This window comes from Oratosquilla oratoria, chromosome 12, assembly GCF_046742065.1.
Source record: "Oratosquilla oratoria isolate Oo_2021 chromosome 12, ASM4674206v1, whole genome shotgun sequence".
NCBI classification, from domain to species: Eukaryota; Metazoa; Arthropoda; class Malacostraca; order Stomatopoda; family Squillidae; genus Oratosquilla; species Oratosquilla oratoria.
Genome location: NC_134788.1, coordinates 54,225,661 through 54,246,356, shown reverse-complemented (window position 1 = coordinate 54,246,356; position 20,696 = coordinate 54,225,661). Strand labels below are relative to the sequence as shown.

Here is a 20,696-nt window from a genome sequence, read left to right as displayed (position 1 = left end):
AGGCAAGGGTCTTTTACTGTAACTCGTGTAGGTTCCTTGACCAAAAACAGCTTTCACTTCACAGGTGTTCAACTATGGAACTCACTACCTAAGTCCATTAAGCAGTCAGATAGCAAGGTTACTTTCAAGAAAAAAGTCAAGGATTACTATATGTCTCAGCTATGGACCGAGAACAGCCTTGATTTCATGTACTGCTAGCCTAGTGAGGGGTACCAATCTCTATGAGTAATACCATCCAAATCTGCATTCACTCATAAATGTTCTGACCTCCCCTTTGTCCTTCAGAGGTTTAGCATAGTATAACAATGTTTGATGTTCAAAACTGGTTTCCACCTTTGTTTTGCTTGTCATAGTATGGTATATGTCTCAGGTATAGTCCGAGAACAGTTATGATCTGATCATAATACAAGCCTGGTGAATGAGGGTACCAGGCAACAAGGTAATTGGACCTTTCCCTCGATTTCCTTGTTTTACTCATACGAGTACTGGTCCCCTGTATCCTACTTTAGGTGCTTCAGGTTATAATGTACTACTTCCTGGTGCTCGAACTAATGTGCAAGTGCCCACTCCGTCCTGAGGTCCAGGTATATTTTGGAATTAATTAATAGGAGACCCAAGCTGACGTGTAGCATTCACTATAACAACATATTGATGGCCTGCTTCCTTCAATCCCGTGGTACTTGATATTTACTCTTACCCTGGGATACACATTCCCTTTACTGTCCTACATTTGCTGCTACAGCTGTAGAATAATGTAGTATATCACTAATGGTACTACACTGATACTGTTTTGGTACCATAGTCAAACAGGGGGCAGCTCCCACGAATGGGGACGAGAAGAGAGAGCGCTGGCCCCTGACGGGGGTAGGGCGATGCTCACAATCAAGCAGCGACGGGTGGCTCCTCCCTTAAAAAGATGAAGGGGAGAGTTGGTCCCTAATGGGGACAGTGAGCGTTACTAACAGAAATGGGCAATACTTAAAGCGTAAACTGGTCCTATGGGGGGCAGTGCGGTGAGCAATGTGGATGGGTATAGACTTATATAAATGTCTCTTTTCCTCCGAGCACAAATCTAAAAACAGAGAATTGCGTGACTCGGGAAATGTGTCAAATGTACACCACTGCAAAAAGCAGAAAGTACATTGTTTGGATTTGTCTAAAATATTATTCCACTTGCCAGCGTCAACGAAGAAGTCTTGCGTGTGCCGGAACGGTCAGCAGTTGGGGCTAGGAGAGACGTCTGATCTCTGCTGAGCCTGAGTTGTTATTGTTACTACTATCATTATCATATCATTAATGTTATCATTATCATTATCTATACACTAGAGGACTCCATAAAATTATGATAATGAACTAGCCCGCCAAGCAATGAGTCAAACAAATCTATATATACATATTTTTATTTGTGAAACATACATATTAACAATTATTAACCAAACTCTACTTTCCAGCATAAAAAAGGCAAATATAGAAAATGCACAATCACCATGCTCCTGGTTATCCAAATAAACAGCAAACCCATATATAACTTCAATGAGGTACTTCTTCAATGAGCTTGATTACAACAGACACCAATTAGCAAACCCACTTTGAAACTCAGTTGACATATTACAATTGTCTGCCCAAAATCTTAACCAACTGGAACTAACTCCCCTTGGAAAAAAAAAAAAAAAAAAAAAATCTGACTAATAATAAATTGCATTAGGAAAGTTAATACAATCGTAGCACACTCCATGTTGACCAATCTGTGTCAATGTAGGGCCGCAATAGGTATTCTCGCTAGCATGCTACTTGGTTTAAGCAGAGACGAATTCGGTTACGATCTTTTGTTTTTTAAGTTTCCAAATATCAAAATACTTTTGTGTCAAAGTAACAAGCTAAATGACAAACAAAGAGAAATTAAGCCTAGAATACGAATGTTAGACACACTGTTGAAGTGTTCTTAGGGAAATCTAGAATATTGTAACCGAAATATTTTCTAGTTCGATGAAATAGCAAAACCGCCATCTTTAAGGATAACCTCGCTTCTCTCCAGTATGGGTCAACATGTGACAAATAAGATTAATTTCTACTGTGGCTACCCATATGTCGTTTGAGACTATTCTTTCGTGAGAAAGCTGCATCACAAAGGTCACATGTGAAAGGCTTCACTCCAGTGTGGGTCATCACGTGATACTTAAGAGCACTCTCAAGTGAGAAAGCTGCATCACAAAGGTCACACTTGAAGGGCTTCTCTCCAGTGTGGGTCATCACGTGATATTTGAGAGCACTCTTTGTTGAGAGGACCACATTGCACAGGTCACACTTGAAAGGCTTTTCTCCAGTGTGGGTCATCATGTGTTGTTTGAGATTACTCTTTCGTGTGAAAGCTGTATCACACAGACCACACATAAAAGGCTTCTCTCCAGTGTGGGTCATCATGTGAGATTTGAGAGTACATTTTGCTGAGAAAGCTGCATCGCAAAAGTCACACTTGAAGGGCTTCTCTCCAGTGTGGGTCATCATGTGTATTTTGAGACTACTCCTTCGTGAGAAAGCTGCACCACACATTTCACATTGGAAAGGTTTTTCTCCAGTGTGTGTCATCATGTGATATTTGAGAGTACATTTTGTAGAAAAAGCTGCATTGCAAAGGTCACACTTGAAAGGCTTTTCTCCAGTGTGGGTCATCACGTGACATTTGAGAGTAACCTTTCCTGAGAAAGCTGCATTGCACAGGTGACACTTGAAAGGCTTCTCTCCAGTGTGGGTCGTCATGTGATATTTGAGAGAACGTTTTGTGGAAAAAGCTGCATCGCAAAGGTCACACTTGAAGGGCTTTTCTCCAGTGTGGGTCATCATGTGATATTTCAGAGCACTTTTTCCTGAGAGAGCTGCATCACACAGGTCACACTTGAAGGGCTTCTCTCCAGTGTGGGTCTTCATGTGAGATTTGAGATTACCCTTTCGCGAGAAAGCTGCATCACATAGGTCACACTTGATAGTCTTTTCTCCAGTGTGGGTCATTATGTGATATTTGAGACTACTCTTTTTTGAGAAAGCTGCATCGCACATGTCACATTGGAGAGGTTTCTCTCCTGTGTGGGTCATCACGTGATCCTTAAGAGAACTCTTAAATGAGAAAGCTGTATCACACAGATCACACTTGAAAGACTTCTCTCCAGAGTGGGTCACTATGTGTCGTTTGAGATTACACCTAAGTGAGAAAGCTTTATCACAAAGGTCACACTTAAAAGGCTTCTCTCTAGTGTGGGTCATCATGTGACGTTTGAGAGTAACCTTTCCTGAGAAAGCTGCATTGCACAGGTCACACTTGAAAGGCTTCTCTCCAGTGTGGGTCATCACGTGATATCTGAGAGAACGTTTTGTGGAAAAAGCTGCATTGCAAAGGTCACACTTGAAGGGCCTCTCTCCAGTGTGGGTCATCACATGGCGTTCGAGAGTACTTTTTTGTGAGAAAGCTCCATCGCACAGATCACACACGAAAGGCTTCTCTCCAGTGTGGGTCACTACATGCTGTTTGAGGTTACTCCTATGTGAGAAAGCTTTATCACAAAGGTCACACTTGAAAGGCTTCTCTCCAGTGTGGGTCATCACATGATATTTGACAGCACTCTTTCCTGAGAAAGCTGCATTGCACCGGTCACACTTGAAAGGCTTCTCTACTGTGTGGGTCGTCATGTGATATTTCAGAGAGCGTTTTGAGGAAAAAGCTGCATCGCACAGGTCACACTTGAAAGGCTTCTCTCCTTTGTGGGCCCTGATGTGACATTTGAGATTACTTTTTTGTGAGAAAGTTGATTCACAAATGTCACATTGGAAAGGCTTCTCTCCTGTGTGTCTCATGATGTGATATTTGAGATTACACTTTTGTGAGAAAGCTGCATCACACTGGTCACATCGGAAAGGCTTTTCTCCAGTGTGGGTCCTCGTGTGAGATTTGAGATTACATTTTTGTATGAAAGCTGCATCGCAGAGGTCACACTTGAAAGGCTTTTCTTTATTGTGGGTCATCATGTGTTGTTTGAGATCATTCTTTTGTGCAAAAGCTGCATCACAGAGGTCACATTTTAAAGTCTTGTCTCCAGTGTGGGACATCACTTGTTTATTCAAGAACACTAATTCATGAGAAATCTGCATCAAGCAAGTCATATTGGAAAATTTCCTCTCCAGTGTGAATCATCACATGATATCTAAAACAACTCACGAGACAGGTAAGTCACAGGCACCACACAGGATTCCCTTTGTTACATGACCAATTTAAGGAATCTTCAGATACCCTCCTCCAATGAAATGATGATATTTACCCTCGACCTGAAAGAAAATATATGACAAGTCTGACATCTAACTTTTTAGGTAACACGAGCATATACAAATACAGTGGGGTATTAACCAAAATACAGTAGGTGGAAGGGAACAAACAACTCATATCATAGAAGAAATTTAAAGGAATAAGAAAGAAATAGAAGGTTGAGCAAATAATAACACTGATGTTGTTGAATATATACTACAAGAAAGATATTGGTGTATAATGTATGATACAATAACATAGAAATAAGTCATCTTTGTCAAATTTTCATTTAGGATCACTACACATACACAACAACAACACCGAAGGATGTCATAAATCAACATTTGAGATTCATAAGAATCTGATATTTATTTCTACAGCAATTTTTTTTTTTCCATTTTGCAGTGCACTCCCCATTCCCTAACATCAGGGTTGAAGGGAAACAAATGATATTTTGTGAAAATACCATCAGAAGCTAGGATATGTTAGATTCACCACTCCTTTCCATCAAATACTAAAACGAGGTATGATTGGTATTATACTTATTCAGTAAAAACATCCAGTACAAATGAGTTCAACTTGTACATGGATGGGGTGGTGCGAGAGGTAAATGCAAGGGTGGTGGGTCAGGGATTGGAGATGTTTAAAGAAAATGGAGAAAAGTAAGAGGTGAGCCAGCTGTTGTTTGCAGACAACACTGCGCTTGTAGCAGGATCAGAGGAGGGATTGAGGAAGTTGGTGTTAGAGTTTGGGAGAATGTGTGAAAGAAAAAAATTGAATATAAATGTAGAATTTTGATTTTGATTTGAAAATGATTTTGGCCTCGTCCCAATTTATGCAGTGATTATTTTTGGCAACGTGTTGAAATACTGCAGAGTTCTGTTGTGCGTATTTTACTGAATTTTTGTGTTCTTTTATTCTTGCTTTTAATTCTCTATCCATTTGTCCCCAATACACTTCATCACATCCTGAGCAGGGTAATTTGTAAACTCCCAGGTTTATGTCTTCTGTTGTTCTGTGATGACCGTTGACTTCTTTTCTGAATAAACTATTGGGGTAACTATAAATCATTTTTATGTTGTCTTTTGGTAGCATTTGAGAAAAATTATTGATAGATTTGTTATAAGGAAGTTTTAGGCAATTTTTGTTCCATTTATGATGCTGAGATGGGTGGGAAGTGGATTTATAGTAACTGGTTTTGGCCTTACTTAAGGCTTTATTTGTAAACCAGTCAGGGTACCCTAACCTTCTTAATTGATTTTGTATGGTTAGAATTACTGAATCCAAATAAGATGGGCTGCATAGTCTTAGTGCCCTTAGAAAAAGACCCGAAGCAACACTATATTTGATATTGTCAGGATGGTAACTAAAGAAGTGTACATAGCTCCCAGTGTGCGTGGGTTTTCTGTACACTGTGAAAGAAAGATGATCCTGATGTCTCATGACTAAGATGTCCAAGAATGGTAATCTATTATCCACTTCCCATTCCACTTTGAATTTAATGTTAGCAGTTAGGAGGTTGAGTTTGTTAAAGAAATCATTAAAGGAACCCCACTCTTCATCCCAAATCGTGGATGACATCTTCACGAGTAACAAGCTCAATGACGAACAAAGAGAAGTTAAGCATAGAATACGAATGTTAGACACACTGTTGAGGTGTTCTTACGGAAATCTAGAATATTGTAACTGAAATATTTTCTAGTTAGAAGAAATAGCAAAACCGCCATCTTTAAGGATTACCTCGCTTCCTTCCAGTATGGGTCAATGCATGACAAATAAGGTTAATTTCCACTGTGCGTACCCACATGTCGTCTGAGACTATTCTTTCGTGAGAAAGCTGCATCACAAAGGTCACACTTGAAAGGCTTCTCTCCAGTGTGGGTCACCATGTGATATTTGAGACCATTCCTTCCTGAGAAAGCTGCATCGCACAGGCCACACTTGAAGGGCTTCTCTCCAGTGTGGGTCCTCACGTGATTCTTAAGAGAATTCTTACGTGAGAAAGCTGTACCACACAGATCACACTTGAAGGGCTTCTCTCCAGAGTGGGTCACTACGTGTTTTTTAAGATTACCCATAAATGAGAAAGCTTTATCACAAAGGTCACACTTGAAAGGCTTCTCTCCAGTGTGGGTCATCATGTGATATTTGAGACTACTCTTTACCGAGAAAGCTGCATTGCAAAGGTCACACTTCAAAGGCTTTTCTCCAGTGTGGGTCATTATGTGATCTTTGAGAGTACTCTTTAGTGAGAAAGCTGCATCGCACATGTCACATTGGAAAGGTTTCTCTCCTGTGTGGGTCTTCACGTGACCCTTAAGAGAACTCTTAGAAGAGAAAGCTGTATCGCAAATGTCACACTTGAAGGGCTTCTCTCCAGAGTGGGTCACTACGTGTCGTTTGAGATTACCCATAAGTGGGAAAGCTGCATCGCAGAGGTCACACTTGAAAGGCTTCTCTCCAGTGTGGTTCATCACGTGATATTTGAGATGACTCTTTCGTGAGAAACCTACATTGCACAGACTACACATGAAAAGTTTCTCTCCAGTGTGGGTCATCATGTGAGATTTGAGGTGACTCTTTTGTGAGAAAGCTGCATCACACAAGTCACACTTGAAAGGCTTTTCTCCTGTGTGGGTCCTTATGTGATATTTGATACTACTCCTTTGTGAGAAAGCTTTATCACAAAGGTCACACTTGAAAGGCTTCTCTCCAGTGTGGGTCATCATGTGATATTTCAGCACAGTATTTCCTGAGAGAGCTGCATCGCACAGGTCACACTTCAAAGGCTTCTCTCCTGTGTGGGTCCTCATGTGGTATCTGAGAGAACGTTTTGATGAAAAAGATGCATCACACAGGACACACTTGAAAGGCTTCTCTCTTGTGTGGGCCCTGATATGACATTCGAGATCACTCCTTTTAGAAACTTGCTTCACAAATGTCACATTAGAAAGGCTTCTCTCCTGTGTGTGTCATGATGTGATATCTGAGATTATACTTTTTCTGAGAAAGCTGCATCACACTGGTCACATTGGACAGGCTTTTCTCCATTGTGGCTCATTGTGTGAGATTTGAGACTACATTTTTTTATGAAAGCTGCAATGCACAGGTCACACTTGAAAGGCTTTTCTCTAGTGTGGGTCATCATGTGTCGTTTGAGATCATTCCTTTGTGCGAAAGCTGCATCACAGAGGTCACATTTGAAAGTCTTGTCTTCTCCAGTGTGGGACGTCACTTGTTATTCAAGAACACTAATTCATGAGAAATCTGCATCAAATTTCCTCTCCAGTGTGAATCATCACATGATATCTAAGACAACTCACGAGACAGGTAAGTCACAGTCGCCACACAGGATTACCTTTGTTATATGACCAATTTAAGGAATCTCCGGATACCCTCCTCCAATGAAATGATGATATTTATCCTCGACCTGAAAGAAAATATATGACAAATGTGACATCTAACTTTTTAAGTAACACGAGAATATACAAATACAGTGGGGCATTAACCAAAATACAGTAGGTGGAAGGGAACAAACAACTCATATCATGGAAGAAATTTAAAGGAATAAGAAAGAAATAGAAGGTTGAGCAAATAATAACACTGATGTTGTTGAATATATACTACAAAGAGATAGAGGACACGAGAAAGATATTGGTGTATAATGTATGATACAATAACATAGAAATAAGTCATCTTGGTCAAATTTTCATTTAGGATCACTACACACACACAACAACAACACCGAAGGATGTCATAAATCAACATTTGAGATTCATAAGAATCTGTTATTTATTTCTACAGCAATTTTTTTTTTTTTTTTCCATTTTGCAGTGAACTCCATTTCCAATCCTAACACATGCTCTACTACTCACATAAAAACTCTTGACAGCTCCCAAAAGCTTTCCTCCTATCCCATAAATCTGCATAACCTCCCACAGTGCCTTTCTGTCTACCCTATCATAAGCCTTTTCCAGATCCATAAAAGCCCAAAAAACATCCTTCCCCTTTCCTATAGCTTTCTCACATATCTGTCTTACCACAAAGATCTGATCTACACACCCTCTACCCGTCCTAAATCCACACTGTTCCTCACCAATTACTCCTTCTGTTCCTCTCCTAATCCTCTCAATTAAGATTCTCCCATAAGCCTTCCCTACTACACTCAACAGGCTAATCCCTCTGAAATTACTACATTCACACTTGTCCCCTTTTCCCTTGTAAAGAGGAACTAAACAGGCACTACTCCAGTGCTCCGGTACTCTACCCTCTCTCCAGCAAACATTAAATAATCTCACCAACCAGTCCACCATCACTGAACCTCCCTTTTTCAGACATTCTGCATGACATCCATCCAGACCAGGTGCCTTACCTGCTTTCATCATCTTTACAACTGCCTTCACCTCATCCTTCCTTATTTCTCCTCCATTCTGCTCACTCATCACTCTCATTTTCTTCGTATTTCCCACTGCAGCTATCTTTCCTTCCCTATCCTCCTTCACATTCAGCAACTCCCTAAAATATTCTGCCCATCTTCCCCTCACTGCCATCTCTTCCATTATCAACTCTCCATCTGTACCTTTTACCTTTTCTTCCCTACTTGATTCGCCTCCTCTTCCTCTCTTAATTTCTTTCCAAAACATCTTTTTATTACTTTCAAAATTTTTTGTCATACTCCTACCCCATTTCACATCTGCTCTCCTCTTTGCCTCCTTTACCTTTTGCTTTACTTCTCTTTTCTTTTCTTTGTACGTCTCATATGACTCCCGTCCTCTTTTGTAACCAATCTGTGAATGCTCGCTTCTTCTCTTCTACAACCTTCTTTGTTTCCTCATCCCACCATTCACTACCCTTTCTTCTATTTCCCCCTGTCCTTCTTGTTCCACACACCATCCTTGCACACTTTAAGACTCCCTCCTTGAACCATCCCCATTCCTCCTCCACACCCATCTCTGCTCTATCCTTTACTCCCTCCCACTCCTCCTTCAGCTTCTTTTCGTACTCCTTCTCCTTTTCCTTTTCATTCAAGGAGTTCACTCTAAGAACCTCCCTACCTTTTGTCCCTTTCCTCCTTCTCCATCTATCCTCCACTCTCAACTTACCTTCCACCAAAAAATTATCTGATATTCCCCCACCCTCTCCCCTTAGCACATGTACATCCTTAACTCTTCCTATCATAATCCTATTTACCACTACATAATCCATTAGCGCTCTATCTACCACCCTTCCCTCCACCACCCTCTCCCATGTGTACTTATGCTTGACTTTCTTCCGAAACACTGTATTTGCTATCAAACTCTCTTTCTAGACACATTTCCACCATCAACTCTCCACTACGATTCTTTCCTGGAACTCCACACTTCCCAACCACTCCATCGATTGGACCATTTCCCACTCTAGCATTAAGGTCTCCCAGTACTATTACATTGACATTTCTTCCTAAACCCTCTATGCACTCATTTATATATCCAAAAGGCCTCCCTTTCTTCCATGCTCTTCTCACTGCCCGGCCCATATGCACTTACAAAGACCCACATCTCCTTTCCCAGTTTCACCTTCATCCACATTATCCTTGAGGAAACCTCCTTCCACTCCACTATCCCTTTACCTATCTCCTCACTTACTAGAATAGCCACCCCTTCCCTCCCTCGCCCTCTCTTCACTCCTGATAACCTCCCACTTACACTCCCAAACATACACTCACCCTTCCCTTTCAACTTAGTTTCACTCAAAGCCAACACATCCAACTTTCTTCTCACAAACATACTACCTATCTCTTCCCTTTTACTCTCATCTGTACCACATCCACGCACATTAAAAGACCCAAACCTTAGGGTGCTGGCCCGAGGCCCGCCAACACCCCTTATGCCTTTTCTTTTTGATTTAGGAAATTGCCCCTTGGGGCTACAGGGAGAAGGATGCCTAGTCCCTCTCCCCGTCCCTTTCTTCTCGCCTCTTACGATCCAAGTGGGAAAACTTGGTGGCAGTATTCTTTTCCCCCACCACAGGGGGAGTGAGTGGTTTGAAGTAAAGGTGGGACTTCGTCAAGGATGCGTTATGTCGCCCTGGCTGTTCAACTTATACATGGATGGGGTGGTGCGAGAGGTGAATGCTAGGGTAGTGAGTCAGGGATTGGAGATGGTTAAAGAAAATGGAGAAAAGTGGGAGGTGAGCCAGCTGTTGTTTGCGGACGACACTGCGCTTGTGGCAGGGTCAGAGGAGGGATTGAGGAAGCTGGTGGCAGAGTTTGGGAGAGTATGTGATAGAAGAAAGCTAAAGATAAATGTGGGTAAAAGTAAGGTGATGAGATGTACAAGGGGTGAAAGTGGCAGTAGACTGGAAGTGAACATTAAGGGAGAGCGACTGGAGGAAGTGGATAGTTTTAGATACTTGGGTGCAAGTGTAGCAGGAAAAGGTGGAGTGAAGGTGGAGGTAGAATGTAGATTGAGAGAAGCGAGTAAATGCCTTGGTGGTTTAAAGAGTGTAATGAGAAATAGACATTTGGAAATGGATGCGAAGAGGAGACTGTATGAAGGAGTGATTGTGCCAACAGCACTGTATGGGGCAGAAACGTGGAACATAAGAGAAGAAGAGAGAAGGAGTTTAAATGTGTTTGAGATGAGGTGTCTGAGAAGTATGGTGGGGGTTACTAGGCTAGATAGAGTGAGAAATGAGGAGGTGAGGAGGAGAACAGGGGTGAAAAAGGATTTGGGAGAGAGGGTTGATGAAAGAATATTAGGATGGTTTGGACACATGGAAAGAATGAGTGAAGAAAGACTAGTAAAAGAGGTATGGAAGGCAGATGTGGAGGGAGTGAACATGAGGGGACGTCCTAGGATGAGGTGGATGGATGGGGTGAAGGGGGCTTTGGGGGAGAGGGGAATGTCTGTTGAGGAAGGAAGGGAGAGGACGGAAGACAGAGGTGAGTGGAGAATGGTTGTATATGGATGATGTTGTGACTGCATGAGGAGAAATGGGCGGGGGGTGGGGTAGTATGTGTGAGTAAATTTTGACGCAGCCCAAAGGGATTTCTCCCCGTCCTCTCCTTAGATGCAAAGGGGGACGGAGAGGGGGGGTCGCCGATTAAATGAAGCGGCCTTGCTGTGGATGTACTGTGTCCTGCGACACTGCTTCTGACCCAGGGCGGTGGGCAGGGTGCAGGGATGACCCGTCATCCAGGAGGTGCTCAGATGAGAGGAAGGGTGGGAGGGGTGTGTAGTGTATTTAGGGATGAAATGGGTGGGAGTGTTTTTATGCCTTTCCCTTTTTGGCTACCTCCCTTGGAAGGGGGAAAAAGCCTTGGTATATGTATGTATGTATGTATGCAGTGAACTCCCCATTCCCTAACATCAGGGTTGGAGGGAAACAAATGACATCTTGTGAAAATACCACCAGAAGCTAGGATATGTTAGATTCACCGCTCCTTTCCATCAAATACTAAAACGAGGTGTATAATTGGTATTACACTTATTCAGTGAAATCATCCAGTACAAATTAATTCAACTTGTACATGGATGGGGTGGTGCGAGAGGTAAATGCAAGGGTGGTAGGTCAGGGATTTGAGATGTTTAAAGAAAACGGAGAAAAGTAAGAGGTGAGCCAGCTGTTGTTTGCGGACAACACTGCGCTTGTAGCAGGATCAGAGGAGGAATTGAGGAAGTTGGTCACAGAGTTTGGGAGAGTTTGTGAAAGAAAAAAGTTGAATATGTGGGTAAAAGGTGATGAGATGTATAAGGGGAGAAAGTGGCCACAGACTGGAAGTGAGCATTAAGGGAGAGCAACTGGAGGAAGCGGATAGCTTTAGATACTTGGGTGCAAATGTGGCAGGAAAAGGTGGAGTAAAGGTGGAGGTAGAATGTAGATTGATAGAAGCGAGTAAATGCCTTGGTGGATTAAAAAGTGTAATGAGGAATAGACATTTGGGAATGGAGGCTAAGAGGAGACTGTATGAAGGAGAGATTGTGCCAACAGGACTGTATGGGGCAGAAACATGGAACATAAGAGAAGAAGAGAGAAGGAGTTTGAATGTGTTTGAGATGAGGTGTCTGAGAAGTATGATGGGGGTTACCAGGCTGGATAGAGTGAGAAATGAGGAGGTGAGGAGGAGAACAGGGGTGGAAAGGGAGTAGGGAGATAGGGCTGATGAAAGAGTATTAGGATGGTTTGGACACATGGAAAGAAGGAGTGAAGAAAGACTAGTAAAAGAGGTATGGAAGGCAGATGTGGAGGGAGTGAACATGAGGGGGCGCCCTAGGATGAGATGGATGGATGGGGTACAGGGGGCTTTGGGGAAGAGGTGAATGTCTGTTGAGGAAGGACAGAAGACAGGGGTGAATGGAGAATGGTTGTATATGGAGGATGTGATGCATGAGGTGGAATGGATGGGGGGATGGGGGGTGAGGTAGTATGTGTGAGAAAAAGTTGACGCAGCCCAAAGGGATTTCTCCCCGTCTTCTCCTTTTCTGCAGGGGGGGACGGAGAGGGGGGTCGCCAATTTAATGAAGCGGCCTTGTTGTGGATGTGCTGTATCTTGCAACACTGCCTCTGACCCAGGGAGGGCAGTGGACAAGGTGCAGGGATGACCCGTCATCCAGTGTGGTGTGGTGCCAAGATAAGAGGGAGGGGGGGAGGGGAGTGGAGTGTATTTAGGGATGGAATGGGTGGGAGTGGTTTCTGTGCCTTTTTCTTTTTGGCTACCTCCCTTGTAAGGGGGAAAAAGCCTTGGTATATGTATGTATGTATGTATGTATGTACAAATGAGTCATAAGTAACTTGTGTGAATCTATGTGCCTCGTAGCAATCTTACACATAATTCAACAAAATATTTAAGTTTTTATGTTATGGGGTATAATATTATTTTGAGAACATTCTGATCTAAAGTATATTACTTGCTCATGTTTCAGAACTATGATGAAAATATACAAATATATTGAGACATTAACCAAAGCACAGCAAGTTAAGAGAACAAACAATTTGTAACAAAGCTTAAAGTAAGCAGAAAATGGATAATTGAAAAAATATCAAAATTATATAACATAGAAACTAGAGAAAATAGAGACCAATAAAGTGAAAATTAACAGAGATGTCATTTACTTTTCTTGATCTACATTCTACCTCCACCCCCACTCCTCCCTTTCCCACCACACTCGCACCCAAGTATGATAATGGTAATAAAATTAGATGATGAAGGATACAATAACACAGATAACTGGAAATGAGAATCTTGGTAATATTTTCGCAGAGGTTAACAATCAATGATGTCAGAAATCAACATTTGTGTGATCTTGCTAACCTTTTACTGGTCTCTATTTGTCAGGGAACACCTCCCCTCCCCTACACACAGGCCTGAAATATATATATATATATATATATATATATATATATATATATATATATATATATATATATATATATATATATATATATATATATATATATATATGTGTGTGTGTGTGTGTGTGTGTGTGTGTTTATCATCTTTAAGTAAGAAAAATAACCCTTACCTATACCTAGGTTAGGTTACACCCCCCCCCACACACACACACACCTCAGTTTCATCAACGACTAAAATAAGGCACACGGTGGGAATAGCTTGTTAAGTTATGGTTATTCAGGCACTTAAAGTGAATTACAAATAAATTTTTGAGAAAACTGGTTGAAGGTAGCATCAACCCAGACAGCATCAACTAATGAACAGATAAAGAAAATCACCTGGTATTTTTTTAGAAGTGCACATCTTTGTGATATAGCATTAGAAAATTAAATATTATTTATGTAAATTATAATACATCAATAAATACATATACCCGACTATTCAGCCTATATTTTTTCTTTATAATAGGACTACACTAACCAAAAGCAAAGTCGAAAAAAAAGTTAAAAGTTAAAGGGTGCACTCATGTCTACGCAAAAACATTTCCCCATTCCCACACAATAAATAGATACATGTACAAGATTGACGAGTGTCCATAATAACATTTGCTTGTTACCTACACGATGGTTGTGCTTGCAATTCCTATGCCACTTGTTTGTATCCAATTGATACTATGTGGACTTGTAGACTGAAGCTCTGAAATTGGGTTTTCACTCCGAGGAAGACGAAGTGGCAGTTGAGAAGATTGTACGGCCGCACCAGGGTTGCCAGATTACTGAAGCAGAAAAAGGCCAAAAGCAACAACAAAAAATGAGCCAAAAAGGCCAAATGCACTACAGAAAAAGGCCAAAAATATGCAGTAAAAAGGCCAAACATTTAATTATTTCGCTTCTCAATTCACCAAATACTATACGATATGTACTGAGCACTGAGCTATAGTGGTTTACTGTAGTGGCGATCTGTGTATACAAGCACTACATAGTTCGTCAGTCCGCCTGGTCAACGGGTGATGCAGTGGCCGCCATATTGGACCCCCTATGATTATAATGCATACGAACTTAGATGTTCTATATAACTCAGTGGTACCAAGTAAAAGATCATATGCATACAATGAATTAATGGTTCTTTATTTTTCATAAACAGTATAAAAAGTAAGTCAAAAGTATGATAATTTGCTTCATAATCCTTTTTAATGAGAAACAGAAATCAAATTGAAAGTGTGTGTTTTTTTTTGCAGCATGCAAATTTCATGGTCATTTTTTCCACAAACAATATGAAAAAATGTAATCCTTTTCATGAGCAACAAAAAATAAGTCAAAATTATATTCTACATTATAGCACCAGACTTTGGTAACCAAGGAAACATAACCAGTGTTCAAACATAGTCAATCACATCATCACATACATCATATTCATCTCCATACATATTTGCAGATGAAAATAAGCTGTACATATCAGGTGTGACCACAAAATTCCTGCAACACAAACCTCTGAAGTGCAGATGGGTTCTGATGCGAATAATGTCATCTAGGGTTCTTGTACTCAGTCTGTTTCTTAATTTTGTTTTAACTATTGTAGCATGAGAAAATATGCGTTCAACAACAGCATTGCTAACTGGTGTGACAAGACAGGACAATGAATATGTTGCTGGGTCTATAAAAGATTTGTTACCTAGTGTATCATAGCGATTACCTACTCCTATCCAGAACTGAATAGTCATCTGGTATTTTGTTGTCAAATACTGCCTCTTCAACCCAGTTTAAATGTAATACATTCCTATACTGCTGTTCAATGGCATTACATTTATATGTTCGTAAGGTAGGGAATGGTAGATCCTTATATGGGACCCTTGCTGTTTGACTCAAAAATTTTGATGGGTGAAGACTACCGAGAACCTTGTATATGTTCCTCGTAGGAGGCAGACGTTTCTCAGCTTGCTTGATGGCCTCCACGAGAAAGCTGTAACATCGGGCCTTGACGTCCTGAACTTTCGTTTCAGCACTAACTTGATGCATCTCGATATACCTCTCCACTTCCCGCAAAGCGAGCTCCAAAATATACTTCGGATATAGCTAATTCACTTCCATCTGGGCTGAAAACTTTTGCCCGTAGACTATGATGATGTTGAGCAAGTTCACCTTCCATGCTCTGAGGATCGGCATCCGTGGCTTGAAAATATGAGTTGACGCGTTCAAACTCCATAACAATGGATGTGACACACTGAAAATGCCAATAGTTGATTGGGTCATTTCGGATGTCAGAAATCATACGTGCCTTATACCTGGCATCAGCTCCACTAGCCTGCTCAGCACACATGAAGTAAGCCTTAGTTCTTCCCAGTTCACCAAGATGCAGTACATTACTTTCCCGCGTACTAGCCATCTGGTCTGAGAAGCTTGCTGAAATGGCAACGAGGTTCCTTTCCTTTCTTCAGTTGGGTCCATTATGCTAAACAATTGTTTGTAAGCTGTCCTCCTTACTGTACTCTTGGAAAACCATTTTGGTATTTCTGAGAAATGAGGAGGTGAGGAGGAGAACAGGGGTGAAAAAGGATTTGGGAGATAGGGTTGATGAAAGAATATTAGGATGGTTTGGACACATGGAAAGAATGAGTGAAGAAAGACTAGTAAAAGAGGTATGGAAGGCAGATGTGGAGGGAGTGAACATGAGGGGACGTCCTAGGATGAGGTGGATGGATGGGGTGAAGGGGGCTTTGGGGAAGAGGGGAATGTCTGTTGAGGAAGGGAGAGGACGGAAGACAGAGGTGAGTGGAGAATGGTTGTATATGGATGATGTTGTGACTGCATGAGGAGGAATGGGTGGGGGGGGTAGTATGTGTGAGTAAATTTTGACGCAGCCCGAAGGGATTTCTCCCCGTCCTCTCCTTATATGCAAAGGGGGACGGAGAGGGGGGGTCGCCGATTAAATGAAGCGGCCTTGCTGTGGATGTACTGTGTCTTGCGACACTGCTTCTGACCCAGGGCGGTGGGCAGGGTGCAGGGATGACCCGTCATCCAGGAGGTGCTCAGATGAGAGGAAGGGTGGGAGGGGTGTGGAGTGTATTTAGGGATGAAATGGGTGGGAGTGTTTTTATGCCTTTCCCTTTTTGGCTACCTCCCTTGGAAGGGGGAAAAAACCTTGGTATATGTATGTATGTAAAAATCCCAAGCATGAAGGCAGCTTCTCAAATGCATGCTTCACGCAAAGTGCTAGAGAGTGACAAATACATTTTACTTGCACACAATCTGGAGACTCCTGCTGTATTCGGGTCCAAACCGAGTTATTAACTCCAGTCATAACTGAGGCACCATCACTTGCAAAACCAATGCAGTTACCAAGTTCTAAACCTAGATTTGTAACAGCAGCTTTAATGACACTGAATAATGCTTCCCCTGTTGTGTCATTGACAGGAATAAGACCAACAAACTCTGTTACTATTCTCTTTTCCTTTTTGCTGCAGTAGCGTATCGCAATGCATAAATACTTCACTGCCCCAACATCGGCTGACTCGTCTACTAAAAGGGCAAATTTCTCTCCGTCTAGATCCTTCTTCAGTTCTTGTTTAAGGGTTGGGGACACAACTTCCGTAATCAGTTTGCTACATTTAGTTCTATGAAGATTGATCTTTCCTAAGATGCTACCTTTCCCATTCTTTTTTATCATTTCACCAATGTGGTCCACAGAGGAAGTTGAGCAATGGCAGTAGACTGCAACAGCAAGTTCCAATTCTGCCTGCTTGACATCGTTGGGTGTTGTTGACTGAAAATTTATTGGTGGTACAAGTGCTGGTGATACTGTCTTCTTCTTGTGTTTCTCCGATTTTTCGTGGTTTTGTTATGAGCACATTTTGGGGGTTCAGATTACAGTGACTTATAATATGCCTCACCAGAGCCATCAGGTGCATATTTCATCCACATAAACTTTTTCTCCCACTCAGTTCTGTACCTCCTGTTCCACTTCGGCATCTTAGGCTATTGAAGATTGCAGGCTGATTCTTATTCTAAAATGCATGCACCTGAAAAAATGAATACTCCTAAATAATTAAGCACTTGAAAATTACTATAAACACTAATGAAAATTTAATGTCAACGATCTTTTCCACTCTACATAAATATAAACAACCAGAACGAACGCTTTTGTGGGATGGAAAAGGATTTTACCCATTTTGTTAATCAAAACACAATATATTTCAATATTCAGTACCCTACCAATGTAGCCTACTCCTTGCTTGTGTATGAACATAGCTTGCTATTGATTGAAGGCCGAAAATTACGTCAGACAGTTAAGAAAAAGAAAAAAGAAAAAATCACGCCAAAAGTTGCACATGGATCTTATGCGCCATCAACATCATACAGCTGATTCGTCCAATTTAATTCAATGCCATAAGAGAAAATGGAACAAGTTGCATGGATCACCATGGTAACAAAATAAAAAGAATAGAAAAGAGACGCGCACTCGTCTACATGGTAGACTTTAACTTGGATTGGTTTTGTCTTAGGAGATGGCGACTGAACTCAGTGTTCAACTCACTATTATCAGATGAGCTTACTGAAGCCAAATGAAATATATCTAAGCCACATTCTAAAAAAAAAGCAAAAAAAAAAAACAGATTTAGTAATTTAGGCCAAACTAAATATCCTTAGGCCAAATGCTTTGAAAGGAGGCCAAAATTGAGGTTTTTGGCCTAAAAAAGGCCAATCTGGCAACCCTGGGCCGCACGCGATGGCGGCAACTATTGTTTATAGAAAGGCTAGCTGTAACATGGTAAGGATAAATAAGGGAAATGCAAATTCATATAACATGTAGTTTATTGACATAATTAAGGATTATTCTTGAAATAACAGTACAGAGAAATGAAGAAAATCCGTTACCATTTCTCAGAAAAGAAAAATATATGACTATTTTCTATACTACACATCACTGTAGCTGTGAAGATATAACCAATACTTTGTGAATCATAAAAAAAAATGTATTTCCCTATTTATTGAGCATCATTTAAAAGACACTTTCAAATTTAACAAAATAAATGAAAGATTGAGCAATGGAAATCTGAAAACACTTTTAATTCCTTCTATATGTAAATAAACTAACGGTTTTAATTATTAGTGAACACCAGATTAAATTGGAGTGCATGAACGAGAAAGTATATGATAATCCATTACAAACTGAATACTAGTCATGCGTGAAAATGATAATTATCTCATGATGACAGTTCAAATAGGTCAGTGTCACCTGAGTTCACAGAACATCCTGATGCTGGTGACGAAACTGTGGTATTGATATTTGATGCCGACGGTGGAAATTCGCGATTTGCTTGTGAATGATGTAGGTGAGGTTGATAATGTTGGTTGTGAAGATATCCATGGGCATGTACAGTACTAATTCTTGGGTTGAGTGGTGACCTTCACGTATCTGGTGCTGAGCCATGTGATGCATACCACTTGTAGGCTGAGACATACCTGGTACAGCAACATACGGATGACAATTGCTTGTAGAGGGCACATTGCCATGATAAGCAGTAGATGGAATCTGTGCTTCAAATCTTTGCTCATCATTTAACTTTTTAAACTTCGGAAGTAGTGACATCACAAATGCTTTATCCTCATCACAATCTTCTTCACCTTAACCACGAGCTACAAGTTGGTCTTGGTTCTCTGTAAAATTAAGTACAGACGGCAGTTTACAGTCGACTTAGTTCCTCGGGACTAGATTAACTTCCAGGTTGAGGAATTTAATAGGCTCGTTAGCTCAGTTGGCACAGCGATGTGTCCGTGATTTCACGAGTCTCGGTTCGAATCCGGGGACGACAGTCGGATTTATTTGACTTAGTTCGAAATAATAATAACAAATGCCGAGGATAACACAGAAAAGCATGTAAGCTTATTTCCATTGTGTATTTTACATACAACATGCATTCGTACAGCATAAATAAAGAGCTGAAAGAATGTTTCATTAATGTTTACTCTTCAGAGAACAACATGCTGTATGTCAACCAAATTAACTTACCACAGACATCCATAATGTCACAACTTTGGCATTGTGACATACTGCCTAGTTCTTCCCATTTTCCTTCGTCTTCAGCCCCGTCGGCCATTACATTTCCTTCGCTCTATGGAAATGCTGAAATTCTTAAGGCCTCCAGTAACTACTTCTTGGTATTTTTGTTCCCCCTTCTCCCCAGCAACCGTTGTGAGAGTTTAGCGCTAATTGGTTGCAGTGACTCATAATCGAAGTCATCACAGGCATTATAATGTTAAAATTGAAATATCTCAACTTCTCAATTGATTGAACTAATTCACCACGTTACATTTTGTATCCCTGTACTTTGTGATTATGATTGATACATTTTACTTAACGATTGGAAAAGTGCCCGCCGAAAAACAGCGTACTGTGCCTCATGCTTGGTGCCGCTGGTATCACTTGGTGGCAGTAGGCACGCGACACTCCTATAGGACACTTCCTCTGAGGACCTCGCCAGTGAACAAATTCCCACGAACATGAACAATTCATTCCCGTCGTTGCCCATCGCCAATCGTGTTGCAGTGACTCGTGTTTTGTGTGTCCCGGAACTTAAAGAAAGAAGAAAGCGTGCCTCGTGACATGCCTCGAAATCAGAATCTACAAGTTCAGTCGGGGATCATTACCAACCCCATTCCAGTGAGTCAATGCGTCGAACTTAGGTATTCAGGAAAATTGACTTCTAGAGTATGACGAAGCACGGAAAGATCGACGAAATCGTGGAAATGAAATCCTTGGGTTTGATTCCCCTCCCCCACACGCGTTCGGTGCTATCGACTAAGGACAGACTTGGTTCTCGCCGCCCCTATGTGACGCAAGTCTCAACGAATATCGATAGCATCCTGTTCAACTGAGGGCATCCACTCATTTGAAGAAATCACCAGTCAGTGCACTATTACAGGAGAGAACGAAGGAATAATTAGAGATATCTAATTGTTTTAGGAAGTCTCGAACCAAATACGTATGTTGTATCTTGCCCAGTTAGTTGAAAAGTGAATCACTGCGGAACAATTT

At 41.2% G+C, this 20,696-nt stretch overlaps 2 protein-coding genes across 3 annotated transcripts; both read right to left on the bottom strand.

Annotated features, from left to right (window-relative positions):
* Positions 1 to 1,402: 1,402 nt before the first annotated feature.
* LOC143031790 (uncharacterized) lies at positions 1,403 to 16,157 on the bottom strand. 2 transcript variants are annotated; one of them, XM_076196061.1, is made up of 3 exons: positions 14,281 to 16,157; positions 7,650 to 7,721; positions 1,403 to 4,314 (listed from the first exon to the last, which is right to left on the bottom strand). In XM_076196061.1, the coding sequence occupies exon 3, from the start codon at positions 4,150 to 4,152 to the stop codon at positions 2,062 to 2,064; it is 2,091 nt and encodes a 696-aa protein (XP_076052176.1). In that variant the 5' UTR covers positions 4,153 to 4,314; positions 7,650 to 7,721; positions 14,281 to 16,157; the 3' UTR covers positions 1,403 to 2,061. The 2 variants fall into 2 exon arrangements, with proteins under 2 accessions (XP_076052176.1, XP_076052178.1); XM_076196063.1 differs by having other exon boundaries at positions 14,285 to 16,157.
* LOC143030398 (uncharacterized) lies at positions 7,284 to 17,568 on the bottom strand. The gene is made up of 6 exons (XM_076193547.1): positions 17,551 to 17,568; positions 16,899 to 17,423; positions 15,671 to 15,965; positions 15,361 to 15,516; positions 15,153 to 15,278; positions 7,284 to 7,387 (listed from the first exon to the last, which is right to left on the bottom strand). The coding sequence occupies exons 1-6, from the start codon at positions 17,566 to 17,568 to the stop codon at positions 7,284 to 7,286; spliced, it is 1,224 nt and encodes a 407-aa protein (XP_076049662.1).
* Positions 17,569 to 20,696: the final 3,128 nt, after the last annotated feature.